This window comes from Phyllobates terribilis, unplaced genomic scaffold, assembly GCF_046119375.1.
Source record: "Phyllobates terribilis strain yellow unplaced genomic scaffold, ASM4611937v1 Scaffold_4__5_contigs__length_816908805, whole genome shotgun sequence".
NCBI classification, from domain to species: Eukaryota; Metazoa; Chordata; class Amphibia; order Anura; family Dendrobatidae; genus Phyllobates; species Phyllobates terribilis.
In genome coordinates this window covers 76842884-76858673 of record NW_027362764.1, presented here as the reverse complement: position 1 = coordinate 76858673, position 15790 = coordinate 76842884, and the positions used below count along the sequence as shown (strand labels likewise).

The 15790-nt window shown below is 40.3% G+C and overlaps 1 protein-coding gene across 10 annotated transcripts in view; it reads right to left on the bottom strand.

The window, feature by feature from the left end:
* The window catches only part of KIAA1217 (KIAA1217 ortholog), a 456094-nt gene that overhangs the window by 205895 nt on the left and 234409 nt on the right, over positions 1-15790 (bottom strand). For 7 of the 10 annotated variants that reach the window (XR_012320033.1, XM_073677511.1, XM_073677510.1 and 4 more), the window contains one exon: positions 9863-9943. The exons of the other annotated variants lie outside the window; for them this stretch is intronic. Coding sequence is in view for 6 of the 7 variants with exons in the window: in XM_073677511.1 (XP_073533612.1) it covers positions 9863-9943 (81 nt within the window). In the remaining variant the exon portion in view is untranslated. The remainder of the gene's footprint in view (positions 1-9862; positions 9944-15790) is intronic. 10 annotated transcript variants of the gene reach the window in all.

Genomic DNA, 15790 nt, shown 5'->3' with positions numbered 1-15790 from the left:
TATGCCAGATCACAAAAATGGAGGAATGGCAACACCCATTTGGCAATTTTTTTCATAAATATTTGAGTAGGAAGAATAGAGGAACCGCACAATGAAGAATTATGAGCAAAGAGGTTGTTTCATGGGAAATTCATTGAAGCAGACGTGAGGAGATCAGACAGATCCTTTGTACTATAGACAACTAATGGTCGGGGTTCCCCAATAATTGGTCATGGATGTGGTTTATGTGTTCAGCTCTCAGTTTTTAGCCTCATACACAAAAGCTTAGCTTTGTATAAATATGGCCGATATACATTGCCATGCTCCCCCCTGCAGTGCTTCCCTGCAGGATTTCATATGGAGACTTTTTTATTTTATTTTGCTTATTCCACATTTTCAGATACAGCATTATGGAGATATTCATATGACCGATGGTGTCTGCAGCTCTGCCACGTGACAGACCTTACTAACATACCCGTTACCGGATTTCTGATATGCCAATCAGTATGGCATTAATAACATTCTTCTTCCTAGGAGACAATTTTCCATCTGACTCCGTCCAGACAGAAGGTCGGCGTTTCTCTGTATGTGTAAATCCAGGTCTCATATTCAAGGTGACTTCTTGTAATGATGCCTCATGTAAAGCCTTACATTTCTAAGCTGTCCGATTAATGACTATGCCTTCAGAATATTTATATATATTTATATATATATATATATATATATATATATATATATATATATATATATATACACACATATATATATAATGCTATAAATATATAAAAAACAATATAATCCTGCAGATGCTCCAATTCATAATATAAGTCTCTATATACAGTACAAGAGCTGAAAATCATGTTTTTATATTACATTTTTTTATTTGATTTTTTTTAACATTTTCCATATCACAGTCTATATATAAAAAAAAATCAGGAATCTTGCAATGTTCACACTGGCCACTAGGCATTATAATAGACTCATAAATCCTGTTCTGTAAAGAAGACTTTTCAACAGTTTCTTTATCATAACAGGCAGGACTATAATGACTAATAACACCTCTATATACAGTAGATAACAGGATCCACCAATCACAATAGGTGATGTCACAGCTCACCTCCTCCTGTACAATGACTAATAACACCTCTATATACAGTAGATAACAGGATCCACCAATCACAATAGGTGATGTCACAGCTCACCTCCTCCTGTACAATGACTGATAACACCTCTATATACAGTAGATAACACAGGATCCACCATTCACAATAGGTGATGTCACAGCTCACCCCCTCCTCCTCCTGTACAATGACTGAAAACACCTCTATATACAGTAGATAACACAGGATCCACCATGCACAATAGATGATGTCACAGCCCACCTCCTCCTCGTGTACAATGACTGATACCACCTCTATATACAGTAGATAACACAGGATCCACTATTCACAATAGGTGATGTCACAGCTCACCCCTTCCTCCTCCTGTACAATGACTGATAACCTCTATATACAGTAGATATACAGGATTCACCATTCACAATAAGCGATGTCACAGCTCACCTCCTCCTTCTGTACAATGACTGATACCACCTCTATATACAGTAGATAACACAGGATCCACCATTCACAATAGGTGATGTCACAGCTCACCCCCTCCTCCTCCTCTACAATGACTGATAACCTCTATATACAGTAGATATACAGGATTCACCATTCACAATAAGCGATGTCACATCTCACCTCCTCTCCCTCCCTTCACAATGACCATTGCATTGATGAGAGCATGCCCATTAAATACTTTAATACAGTTCAGTAGGCTCAGAGTAAGTCTATTGCTGCTAATATTCATGCACAGTTAGCACTATTCTAATATTAGGCCAAATTCGCAGAGTGAAAATTTGTAATTTTTTTTAATATGAAAACTGATATTGAAAATAAAAAAAAGCCTTAATATTATTATTTTTTTAAGATACATTTAATACCGATGATTAAATCAATTTGATGGGATTTGAATTGGAGTCATTTTTTTTAATTCACTGAATTTGAATAATTTGAGTTTCGCTTAACAAAAATTGCCTAATATGGCCACAGCATCTTTACACATTGCAGAAGACTGGATCAGTCAGCAGAGTCTCCTATGTCCTCAGGTGGTCTTCCCCTGGATACCTTACAGCTAGCTTTCATATCACATGGTTTAGTACAACCAGTCAGGAGAGACTATCATAACCTGTATAAAAGCAGAGGCAGGGAGTGCAGCAGCCATTTCATGACAAATCTAGATAGTGAGAGAACGTCACAGCTCACAGCTTAGCCGTAGAGCGAGAAAGCTAGAAAACACTACAGTGTGTGACAGCACAGCAGTAAAGAAGATTAGTGTATGAGGAAAAGAACTTTGTAGTACTTTTGATCTGCTGAAAATTGAATTTCCTGGGAAAATTCGTCAATTTTGGTGCATTCAAAATGCAAAAGATTTGCTCATCGCAAACATTTAACACAGAAACCCGATTTAGGCCTCATTCAGATGTCCGTGTTTCACTTACGTGTTTTATTAGGATTTTCACAGATAGAACAGATACCAATTGTAGTCTATGGGGGCTGTTGAATGGTCCTTGTCTTTTGTGGATCGTATGTCGGTGCAATAATCATGGAGACATGTCCGTTTTTTGCTTTTTTCATCAGCCACATGGATGAACAGTACCAATACAGTATATGGGTCCGTGAGAATCACAGACAGCACACGGATGGCATCAGTTCTCAGACCGTGTGCTGTTCATGATTAAAGGGGTTAACCGGGACTTCGCTTTCTTACAATGTGCCTGAGCACTAATAGGCAAGAAGTTGCCAACTACCTGCCTGTTGTGCCGGTGCCAAGCTTTGTCGGCACCCAGCGGTCACTAACCGCTCCTGCCGGTGATTCTGAGGCTTCCACTGATGTCACATCAACAGAGCAAAGGCTTCTCTTCCACTCTGCTCTTTTAACGGAGCGTGACCGCTGATGTCATGCTTATTGACAGCTGGCTCCTCGCTGCCTAACTGAGAGGAGCCGGCTGCCAATCAGCATGATGCCAAGAGTCACGCCCTGTCGACAGAGCAGCCTGGAAGAAGAAGAGCTGCTCTGTTGACCTGGAGGAGCTGAATTGCTGGGCAGGAGCGGTCGTTGACCACTCTGAGCCAGCATCAGGTACAACAAGCAGTTAGTTGCCTCTGTTAGCACCTACCTGCCTGTTAGTTTTTAGGCCTATAGTAAAAAAAACAAAGATACAAAAGCTGGATAACCTTTTTAACATTGCAAAGGATAGATGAAGCTTTGTAATTTATTTATTCATCCACACATGAAAATCAGTGATGAAACACTTATGATAATTACTGACACTGATCAAACACTGATGAAACTCAGATCCAAAACTCTGATGACACTTGCACCTTTTTTTAAGTCTGAATGAGGCCTTAAAGGGGTTTTCCCAGGAATAAAGATAATTTTAAAGTTGATTTTAATCAATAGAGCTTGGAATACTAATAATTTCTACCATTGAATGTGTTTAAATAAAATGTTCCTGTGCTGAGATAATCTTATAAATGTGCCCCTGCTGTGTACTGTGTAATGGCTGTGTCTGACCGAGCAGGAACATAGTCTGATCATACCACAGCTCCTGGGCAGGGAAGGAAGCAAAAGAGTATACAGACTTTACAGCCGGGGATCGCAGATGATTCTTTTTGTGATGTAAAACATTTCCCTGCCTGTTTTTAAAAACTGCTTTACTTAAAGGAAATAATTATTTGCGATCCTCTGCTGTATAGTTTTTTTTTTACTTCCCCTGCCCAGGAGATGTGGTATGATTAGACCATGTTCCTGTATGGTCAGACACAGCCATTACACAGTACACAGCAGGGGCACATTTATAAGATTATCTCAGCACAGGAACATTTTATTTAAACACATTCAATTATGGAACTTATTATTATTCCAAGATCTATTGATTAAAATGAACTTTGTTGGTGGGAAAACCCTTTTAAACAATAGCTCATTTTCTGATGCCACGTTTCATTTAAAGAGAATGTCTAGTTTTTAGTTTACATATAGATTTATTCTACATTGAAAGATGAATAAAAGTTGTAAATAAGTTATGTCACTTGTTTTTTTTATACTGATAGAGTTACAGCCTGTGTTCTACTCCATGGCTGCATTCACAAACTTACAGGCTTTACTGCTGAAATCCCCCAACATCCCTTCCTTGTTCACTGCCTGCACAAAGCACGCTATGGTGACTTGTCTTCCAAAAGGAGTTACTTCTAAACCAATTGAAGACTCACATTGGCATCCTGGCGCTCTTTACTAGGGGTGCCCATTCCAGACTTGTCATTACAAAATTATACATTATTTGGGCAACTTGAAAACTAAGAAAGAAAGATTAAAATTTAAAAGGGGCAAATAAGTTTGGTCCTCAAACTCTCCCTCACTGGATGACTTTGGCAATGTTCCAGGGACCAAATTCTCGCCATAAACATTTGAGTTAGGCTATTCTGTACAGATAAAAACCTGGACCGACAGTGATTTACTTGTAGAAACCTGCAAAAGCCATATGGTTGCTATACACGTGTGCAAAAATGATAGACAAATTTAATAAAAGTGGGCGCAAGAAAAAAATTCATAACTGTTTTTTTTAACTTGGCAAAACCTTCATCCCCTGATGCAAAAATTGGAAGACCAAATACCAAAAAAATCAAACATGAGATCTAATCAGTGCCAATATTTTACCCAAACCATTGGCCAAAATTGTCTGACTACATCATTTCACCCAACTTACTTTTATTCCTTATGGCAGATGATGTTCAGCAGTTTGTGCCATGGTTGCAGAACCTCAATTGTATAGGATTCCACCTGATCTTCTAGAATGGTGATAATCCATCTTACCTTTCCATAGCACTGGACCTAAGCGGAGCATTTCCATACCCAGGGAACTTTCCATTGGCTCTCCATTGTGATTTGTGAAGACTCCCTCCTATACTGTTACTCTTGATGTGCTACACATGCCAAGCATATCACTTATTCTTTCAACACATAATGAGCCCAAGACATTAGGTTCATTGGGAAAGCAATGTGACCTTTAACTACATGGCTCTTAATGCCAACTTGAAAGAAAATAAATGCTGAAACTGAATTATCTCCTTATTTCTCCTTTGCAAAGAATGCCAGTGGCATGCACGGGAGGGGAGGATAGTAAAGTTCAACAGCACGAGAAATGACATTCTTAAAGGGGTTGTACTCTTAAGGACAAACCTTTAAAAATATCAAACGATATCATACATAAAATAGAAGCCTCGTCACTTCAACACATCTCATTCACGTAGTGTCATAGGTGTGTGTGGTGTAACAGACAGTCGCTCTGGATCTGGCTGTAGAAGGTCACTGCGCTTGGCATTGCAGACACCTTCTTAATCCTTCTTCCTTTAAGACCCAGCGGCAACCTCCCTACTGCTGCTGCTTGACACACCCTTGCATGGGAGTTAAAAACTGTCAGTTTGCTCTAGGCAATTGCCGGTGACACTTCTATGCACCTTTATGCATGCTTGGAGCACTAGCTGTTGGCTAACTTCTTCTCTGGTGCCCTTGGAGGACAGTTGGCATTACTCCTCTGGTGTCGCTCAAGCTAAGTTTATCCCCTTTGTTTGTCTACCTTGTTGTCTTTAGTTTGTAGTGGGGCCTGACCAGTGCTCACACCTCCTCCTCCCTATCTAGGGCCAAGGTCTAGAGACATACAGGGTTTAGGGTCCTGCTCGGCAATAGGTGTGGAACCTATATGGGGACGGTAGGGTAGACAGGGTGATATTAGATCTGCCTAGGGGTCTCCACTCACCCTTTCCCTAGTGTTTGGGCTTCCTCCCCCTCTTCTCTTTGTGTTGCACTTAGTCTTTTCCACACCTTGCGTTACACATAGCCGGATTCTGTACATGTACAGGGTGGGCCATTTATATGGATACACCTAAATTAAATGGGAATGGTTGGTAATATGAACTTCCTGTTTGTGGCACATTAGTATATGGGAGGGGGGAAACTCTTCCAGATGGGTGGTGACCATGGCAGCCATTTTGAAGTCAGACATTTTGGATCCAACTTTATTTTTTTCGATGGGAAGAGAGTCATACACATGAAACTTATTGAGAATTTCATAAGAAAAACAATGGTGTGCTTGATTTCAACGTAACTTTATTCTTTCATGAGTTTTTTACAAGTTTATGACCACTTATAAAATGTGTTCAAAGTGCTGCCCACTGTGTTGGATTGTCAATGCAACCCTCTTCTCCCACTCTTGACACACTGATAGCAACACCACAGAAGAAATGCTAGCACAGGCTTCCAGTATCCGTTGTTTCAGATGCTGCACGTCTCGTATCTTGATGGTATGGTGTGGTATATGGGGTACAAAGATAGTGGGGCCATTCTTCATCAATGGAAACCTCAATGTCACTGGATATCTGAAATTGCTACATGATGATGTGTTGCCCTCTTTATGCACTGAAGATGGCACGTTCCCTGAGTTTTTCCAACAAGATGGTCACCACCACATGTCAGGTCCGAGCATTCCTACATGAACAGTTTCCTGGAAAGTGGATTGGTCGTCGTGGGGCAGTTGAATGGCCACCAAGGTCTACCGATCTGACCCCCTTAGACTTTTATCTTTGGGGTCATCTGAAGGCAATTGTCTATGCTGTGAAGATACGAGATGTGCAGCATCTGAAACAACGGATACTGGAAGCCTGTGCTAGCATTTCTTCTGCGGTGTTGCTATCAGTGTGTCAAGAGTGGTAGAGGAGGGTTGCATTGACAATCCAACACAATGGGCAGCACTTTGAACACATTTTATAAGTGGTCATAAACTTGTAAAAAACTCATGAAAGAATAAAGTTATGTTAAAACCAAGCACACCATTGTTTTTCTTATGAAATTCTCAATAAGTTTGATGTGTCACATGACCCTCTTCCCATTGAAAAAAATAAAGTTGGATCCAAAATGGCCAACTTCAAAATGGCCGCCATGGTCACCACCCATCTGGAAAAGTTTTCCCCCTCCCATATACTAATGTGCCACAAACAGGAAGTTGATATCACCAACCATTCCCATTTAATTTAGGTGTATCCATATAAATGGCCCACCTTGTAGAATAAAGAGCCCTTTTCTGCTGTGAACCTATATTGGACCCTATTGATTTTATATAAAGACACACGAGAATCTGCAAGAAGAAAAATTATGGAATGATTAATCGGATATGGAACAACATCAGCTATCCAAAGATAATAAATGTATGACTGTTGGGGATCCAGCTTTTGAGACCCCCACCAATCTGGAGAACGGGAGGCCCAAAGCCCTCTGGGTGATTGGAGCAATAGTGAGTATGTGCAGATATTGAATGGATTAATGGTCGCACATGCTCACTACCGATACCTAGTACTACTTCTAATATTGGGAAATATGCAACATACTGGTCATGGCTTATTAGTTTTTGTCTCTCTCAGCAAGCAAAGCGTAACCATCATTTTAATTTTTATTTCATAAATCAATAATACACATGAAAATAAGCAACTTTGTAATATATCCTATCAGAGAAATCTGCTTCTTTCTTCTTCTGGATTGATTTTTCACTCTCAATTCTCAGCAGAATTTGTATTCAGATGACAGCTGGTGCTTTTAAGATTCTATGGAGGGGGGGGAGCTACACAGACATTCTACTGCAAGTTCTCCTGTGTTACATTTTTCCATAGAACTTTATGAGCACCAACTGTCATCTCCTATCTCAGAATTTCAGATTTCTCTGATAAGATATATTAAAAAGTTACTTATTTTCAGGTGTACTATTGATTTCTGGAAAAACATTAAATGACTATTACTTTTTAACACGAAAATATGCTAGAAATATATCTTGTATGAGAGTAAAAAAAGTCATGCCAAAAACAAAAATGCTAAACTTTAACTGCAATCCACTCAAAACAAAAAAAAACAAGGTCTTGAAAGTTTTATTTGCTTCAAGGAAAAGTAGCTGAGAAATAGATTGGTCATGTATTATTTGGGCACTATAAAAGTATATTATAAGTGTATTATTTGGCAATCCTCTAATTGTAATATCTGGGCACTGAATGGTTGTATTTTTGGGAGTAGTGTATATTTCTACTATTCTGGTACTGTCTTAATTGTATTATTTGAACACAATATTATTGGAATATTTGGGCACTGTCTACTTTTTTTCTTTGGGCACTGTAGTATAATTTGGGCACTTACCTAATTTTATTATTTGGGTACTGTACTAATGTATTATTTGGGCCCCATCTGATTCTATTATTTGGGCACTGTAGTTTTGTAATATGTAGTATTGCAATATATGGACACTGTGATATTATATTATGTGGGCACTGTCTAATTGTATTATTTAGGCACTGTAGTATTGTATTATCTGGATACTATTTAATTCTATAATTTGGGCACTTCACTATTGTTTTATTTGGGCATTGCCTAATTCTATTATTTGGGCATTGAAGTATCATATTATTCAAGCACTATAGTTTGTAATATTTGGTTATGGTGATAGTGTATTATTTGTGCACTATCGGATAGTATTGCTTGGGTGTAGATTATTTTTTCCCCCACCAGGTACCCCAAATGGGGTGTCCATAAATAACACCAACTTAAAGGGAATGTGTCAGCAGGCTTTTTTATATGTAATCTGTGGACAGCATGAGATAGCATCTAGTCCACTGAATTCAACCATGTGTTACTTTTTTTGACTGTGTGCTGTTGTATACTTACAATGAAGGTTTTATCACTAGGAGATTATCACTGCTGGACTACAGCAGCGCGTGAGCCCTGGTCTGGCTCCGCCCCCTCCTGTGATGAGCAGCTTACTGTCTATAAACAATGTACATAGAGAGCTGTGATGTGGGTGGGGTTAGCTTTTTGAGTTCTGTTACATCTAAGAACTCTGATTGTGTCACAACTGCAGCACCCAGTAAACTAAGCGATTTATCATTGAAATCAGGCACACTTGCTACTCTCAGATTAAATAGCAAAAACCTGCTGACAGATTCACTATAAGGTTGAAAAATGACGACAACCTAATGGAAGCTGTAATGGTAGCCGTGTATCTTTTCAACCCACTTAAAGGGAATCTTTCAGTAGGATAAACCCTCCTTAGCTGTCTATATGGCCATGTAGCTCATAAAAAGAAGAATAAAATTATACCTTGATATCTGCCATCCGATGACTAATTCCTGAGAAATCCACATTTTTCTTAATATGTAAATGAGCTGTTAAGATCTATGGGTCGGACATAGATCTCTCTGAGAATCTGCATCCAGAGCTTATTTTAAATATCAGTGTGAGACATGTAATGACTGACAGTCTGCTCTCCAGATCTACATGTCTCACACTGGTAACGCCCACTTTAATTTAAAATAAGCTCTGGAGGTAAATTCTCAACGAGATCTATGTCCGGCCCATAGATCTTAACGGCTAATTTACATATTAAGAAAAACATGGATTTCTCTGGAATAAAACATCGGATCACAGATATCAAGGTATCATTTTATTCAGCTTCCCATGACCTATATGCCCATATAGACGGCTCAGGAGGGTTGATCTTACTCACAGATGCCCTTTAATAAACTTCTCAGCTGATATACCAGTATTACCCAATTGCTCTTTTTTTGAGGGAGAGTGGCCACTTTAGATACACCTAGTAATGACGTGTAATGCATGCAATCCTCCTACCAGGTTAACAGGTGCATTCACACTGCAAAATACACACGGGTTAGAAGAGAAAAATCTCAGGCCATAAAAAAAATAAAAGAATAAAATAAAACACACAAAAAAAAAAAGGAATAAAAGTACTAACTCTCTGAGAGGATTCAATTTTCATCAAGTACCTTTGAATGTCAAGTTCTGAATGGAGTGAGGCCAGCATACACTGCACAGCCTGCGGATGAAGAAGGAAGACAAAAGAGAAAGAAAGAGGCAATTTGTAGCAGGAAAATAAAAAGATTTGTCCTGGCTTCTTATCCCTGTCATTATCTCTACTCACAATGGGACTAAATAAAGACAAGTTACAGACAAAAGTCAATGTGGATTACAAAATGCTGAAATAACATGAGGTGGAGCTGAATTCGGGGACAATATTATCGCGCCTGGTAACACAATGCAACTGTGCACCGGAGAATTAATAGCAGACGCCTGTGTGTCGTACCCGCCGGTCTGCAGGTGGCACGTCGCACTTCATGTCACTGCCAGTCAACATATGCGGTGTATAAGACACTTACCAGAGTACTCGTCCCACCACTTAACGCGATAATGTCACTTATTGAAGCCGTTGAGTGGCATACACGGCACTCACCCTATCATCTGTATGAATGGTGCTCAACCAGCCACTTATGCGCCATCAGAGATATAAAGGAAGCAATGCAGAGTCAGCCACTGTTAGGACAGGGCTCCTAATGAAATATAGCATCAAGTTCAAGAAAAAACTTATAACCCAGGGGCGGACATATGACTGGTGCAACCGGTGCAGCGGCATCGGGGCCCAGGAGGTAAGGGGGCTACTACCACCTCCAAAACAGGTGGAAGTGTGCATTATGATGAGCTATTGGGCTGTTAAGGGCCCTTATATTGTTCCTGCGCAGGTGCCCTCTTCTGTCTATGTCCGCCAGTGATATAACCAATGTCTGGTCATTTTAGAAGGTATCCTTAAATGGAAGCCATCATCAGAAAATGACCTAAAGAGTAATTCAGGTTTTTATGTGAAATTTTTTTTTTGTCAATATTTTTTTCATATAACGATCCTCAAAAAAATAAAAATATTATATATATATATTTGTTAAGAAAATGGAACAGCACCAATCATGTAAATACGTGTGCATGGCCTCCCAGACAATGATTCCGTTGTTATAATATATATTCAATAAGAAAAGAAGGCTCCAAAAATTGTTGAAAACAGTGGGAACTTTATTAGTCCATAAATGTGGCAACGTTTTGGCCGCTTGAAAAAGGCTGTCTTAAGCCGAAACATTGCCATATTTATGGGCTAATAAAGTCTTCACTTTTTTCAACAATTTTTGGAGTGCTGCCTTCTTTTCTTATTAAAAAAAAATATATATATATATATATATATATATATATATATATATATATATATATATATATACAGTACAGACCAAAAATTTGGACACACCTTCTCATTTAAAGATTTTTCTGTATTTTCATGACTATGGAAATTGTACATTCACACTGAAGGCATCAAAACTATGAATTAACACATGTGCAATTATATACTTAACAAAAAAGTGTGAAACAACTGAAGATATGTCTTATATTCTAGGTTCTTCAAAGTAGCCACCTTTTGCTTTGATGACTGCTTTGCACACTCTTGGCATTCTCTTGATGAGCTTCATGAGGTAGTCACCGGAAATGGTTTTCACTTCACAGGTGTGCTCTGTCAGGTTTAATAAGTGGGATTTCTTGCCTTATAAATGGGGTTGGGACCATCAGTTGTGTTGTGCAGAAGTCTGGTGGATACACAGCTGATAGTCCTACTGAATAGACTGTTAGAATTTGCATTATGGCAAGAAAAAAGCAGCTAAGTAAAGAAAAACGAGTGGCCATCATTACTTTAAGAAATTAAGGTCAGTCAGTCCGAAAAATTGGGAAAACTTTGAAAGTGTCCCCAAGTGCAGATGCAAAAACCATCAAGCGCTACAAAGAAACTGGCTCACATGAGGACCGCCCCAGGAAAGAAAGACCAAGAGTCACCTCTGCTTCTGAGGATAAGTTTATCCGAGTCACCAGCCTCAGAAATCGCAGGTTAACAGCAGCTCAGATTAGAGACCAGGTCAATGCCACACAGAGTTCTAGCAGCAGACACATCTCTTCAACAACTGTTAAGAGGAGACTTTGTGCAGCAGGCCTTCATGGTAAAATAGCTGCTAGGAAACCACTGCTAAGGACAAGCAACAAGCAGAAGAGACTTGTTTGGGCTAAAGAACACAAGGAATGGACATTAGACCAGTGGAAATCTGTGCTTTGGTCTGATGAGTCCAAATTTGAGATCTTTGGTTCCAACCACCGTGTCTTTGTGCGACGCAGAAAAGGTGAACGGATGGACTCTACATGCCTGGTTCCCACCGTGAAGCATGGAGGAGGAGGTGTGATGGTGTGGGGGTGCTTTGCTGGTGACACTGTTGGGGATTTATTCAAAATTGAAGGCATACTGAACCAGCATGGCTACCACAGCATCTTGCAGCGGCATGCTATTCCATCCGGTTTGCGTTTAGTTGGACCATCATTTATTTTTCAACAGGACAATGACCCCAAACACACCTCCAGGCTGTGTAAGGGCTATTTGATCAAAATGGAGAGTGATGGGGTACTGTGCCAGATGACCTGGCCTCCACAGTCACCAGACCTGAACCCAATCGAGATGGTTTGGGGTGAGCTGGACCGCAGAGTGAAGGCAAAAGGGACAACAAGTGCTAAGCACCTCTGGGAACTCCTTCAAGATTGTTGGAAGACCATTTCCGGTGACTACCTCTTGAAGCTCATCAAGAGAATGCCAAGAGTGTGCAAAGCAGTCATCAAAGCAAAAGGTGGCTACTTTGAAGAACCTAGAATATAAGACATATTTTCAGTTGTTTCACACTTTTTTGTTAAGTATATAATTCCACACGTGTTAATTCTTAGTTTTGATGCCTTCAGTGTGAATGTACAATTTTCATAGTCATGAAAATACAGAAAAATCTTTAAATGAGAAGGTGTGTCCAAACTTTTGGTCTGTACTGTATATATATACCTGTATATACATACACACACACAAATACATATACATACACAGACACATATCGCAATTTGGCAATATTCATGATCGCCACAGTTCTTTCGGGAAGAGTTTTCAGCAGGCTCATTATCAGCAGAGGCAGGATGACAATGATGCGTAGCACCTCTATACACAGGTCATAGAGAATCCACCAATCATAATATGTGATGTCACAGCAGACCCCGCTCCTCTTGCCTTCACAATGACCTCTGCACACGCTCATTAGATGCTTTATTACAAAAGATAGGGTCTGAGTCTATTCATTTTGGATTTTGCATAAAAAACACACAGGAAGGTAGTAGTCTAAAATAGCCCCAGTGGTCAATGTGAAGATTGAAAGATTTCTACGTTTTACTGTGTGACTGCAGACTTATGAATTACCCCGGAGAACTCACAGTGCGCTGCGGAGATTGGCCGGTTTCTGAGCTGGGAGCGGCGGTGATGTATGCCTTATACATAACCCTGTCAGTTGGCGCAGCCTCGCTCTCCATACACTTGTATTGAGGCCACAGGCTGCCGTGCTACATGACCTGGGTTGAGCTTCTGTTGTTTTAACTTTCCAAGCACTTCTAAATATAGTCCACAAGGACTAAAAAAAAAAAAAGAATCCAATATTGCAGAAAGACTTTTCTGCAAACATCTGCATTTTGAGATGCCATGCAGTCAACAAAAAATGGTTTAAACCTATCTTCTAAGCCTTCTGAAATTACTAGCTTAAAGTGAATTTCCAACATTATAATGCAATTTTAATTTTATCATCCTGCACTTTTCGGATACAGTGCTCCAAATTCCCAGCACAGACATGGATTACAAAAATAATAACATTCAACCACCACTAGAGGGAGTTAAAGAGCACAGAATGTTGCACCTATTTAGAATCTTTAGGTTTTTCAGTATCTACACTTGAATGTCAATTTAAGGGTGAACAGTCAAAGGTGTTATCGAGGCAATTAGTGTCAATCACCATGCCCTGGCATCAGTGTCAGGCACTGTGTTGTCCTCCAGCCTCAACCGACCCCCTTTGCTCTTCTGCGCATCAGTTAACCATGATAACTGGCTAACCTGGCGTGCTCTCTGATGTAATTTTCTCTGGCCTTATTCAGGTCGTTGATGACCACATTGCTACCATGAACTGCTTAGATGTGCATTGATTTGCTTGTCTTGGAACTTGTAACAAACCCAGCTCTGATAGAATACTTGGCAATTCTACTATACCACTGGCAAGTTCTCAAACAAACCCAGCTCTACATCAACATTGAGTGACTACTATGTCAGTTCTGACTTTAGACTTTATGAAAAACTCAACTCTGCTACATCGCTGAGTCAACTGCGCACAGCCACTCACTGTCAGCTTCGCATTGGACTCTGTGACAAACTCAGCTCAGCTACAGTATTGCTTAGTCACTTCTGTAGTATTGTTGTGCTAGTCAGTTTTGCATTTCTGACCTTCATCAGTCTCTACTCTGCTTCATTGGATCCTGAAGTTCTATGTGTTCCTCCTTTAGCCGTTCTGCCATAACAGCGTCCGTTATTCCACCTGGATCTCCCTGCTGCACCAACATCATCTGTCTGTGCTGCATAAGTGATCTGGACCAACGTCTTCCAGGATTCACCTCGTTCTGCCATAACAGTGTCCGTTATTCCACCTGGATCTCCCTGCTGCACCAACATCATCTGTCTGTGCTGCATAACTGATCCGGACCAACGTCTTCCAGGATCCACCTAGTTCTGCCATAACAGCATCCGTTATTCCACCTGGATCTTCCTGCTGCACCAACATCATCTGTCTGTGCTGCATAAGTGATCTGGACCAACGTCTTCCAGGATCCACCTCGTTCTGCCATAACAGTGTCCGTTATTCCACCTGGATCTCCCTGCTGCACCAACATCTGTCTGTGCTGCATAACTGATCCGGACCAACGTCTTCCAGGACCCACCTCAGCAGGGAAGATAAATGTACAATAAGAGGGGATCAACCACTAGTCTACCGTATTAATGGGTTGGTGGTAGTGTGCATGTATGACCACCTCTTGATTCACTTCTAGGGTCTTACAGGAGTGTTAGTGCACTGCAGTGGCCACCGAGCCCATAGACAGTGACCCACATGGATATTTACACAAATGACTTTGGTACCCCTGTTATCATAATTGATAGGGGTTATAGTGGTCCGACCCCCAATGATCATACATTTATAACCCTCATATATCACCCATTTGGACTGTTTCTATAACAGTACCACTTCGCTCAGCCTTATGCTTAGTACCTGCTCCTTAGCCTTCCGGTCATTTCCATTTACAGAGCACATCCTTCACTTTAGTGCCAAATAATCTAGGGAAATACCAGACGGCTATTTATCAGGGAAAGAAACCACATGCAACATGGAATATGAGAAAGACTTGCAGGGGGGTTGACGGAAGAAGGATGAGAGGAAGGAAAACTTCTCGATTAAGCAGTGTACAGAAAGGAAGAAATCCTAAACTTGATAAGTGGCGGGCAAATGCATTGCCTCTCACCCCACACCCCACCCCGTGGGAAAGGAAAGGTGAAACTTGGAATGGAAATTAGGTGCATATCAATTTGAGCTGGAAGCAAATCACTAACGTAAAAGCCTAGAGACAAGACAAAGCTGCGTATATTACCAATATCTGACCCAGGAATTCCAGCTTACTAACATCCAGGATAAACCTAATGCAGAACATATCTTCCAAATCAAAGGAACAACTTTTATGTACTAAGGTCCCTTAGACCTCAGTCCAGAGCCTCTCACCTAGCCGAATCAGATCTCATACTTTGCACTAACGAGGGGCAATAGGTAGAAACACCGTGTCTGCAAATTGTGATTCTGTTTTGGCTTTTATCCTATGTCATATTGCAAGGCTCGTTAAAGGGTCAACAGTGACTTGTAGTATTGCTGCTTCCAACAGGTGGCGGTATACAGTTCTAGTCCTCTTTCTCTCTGAA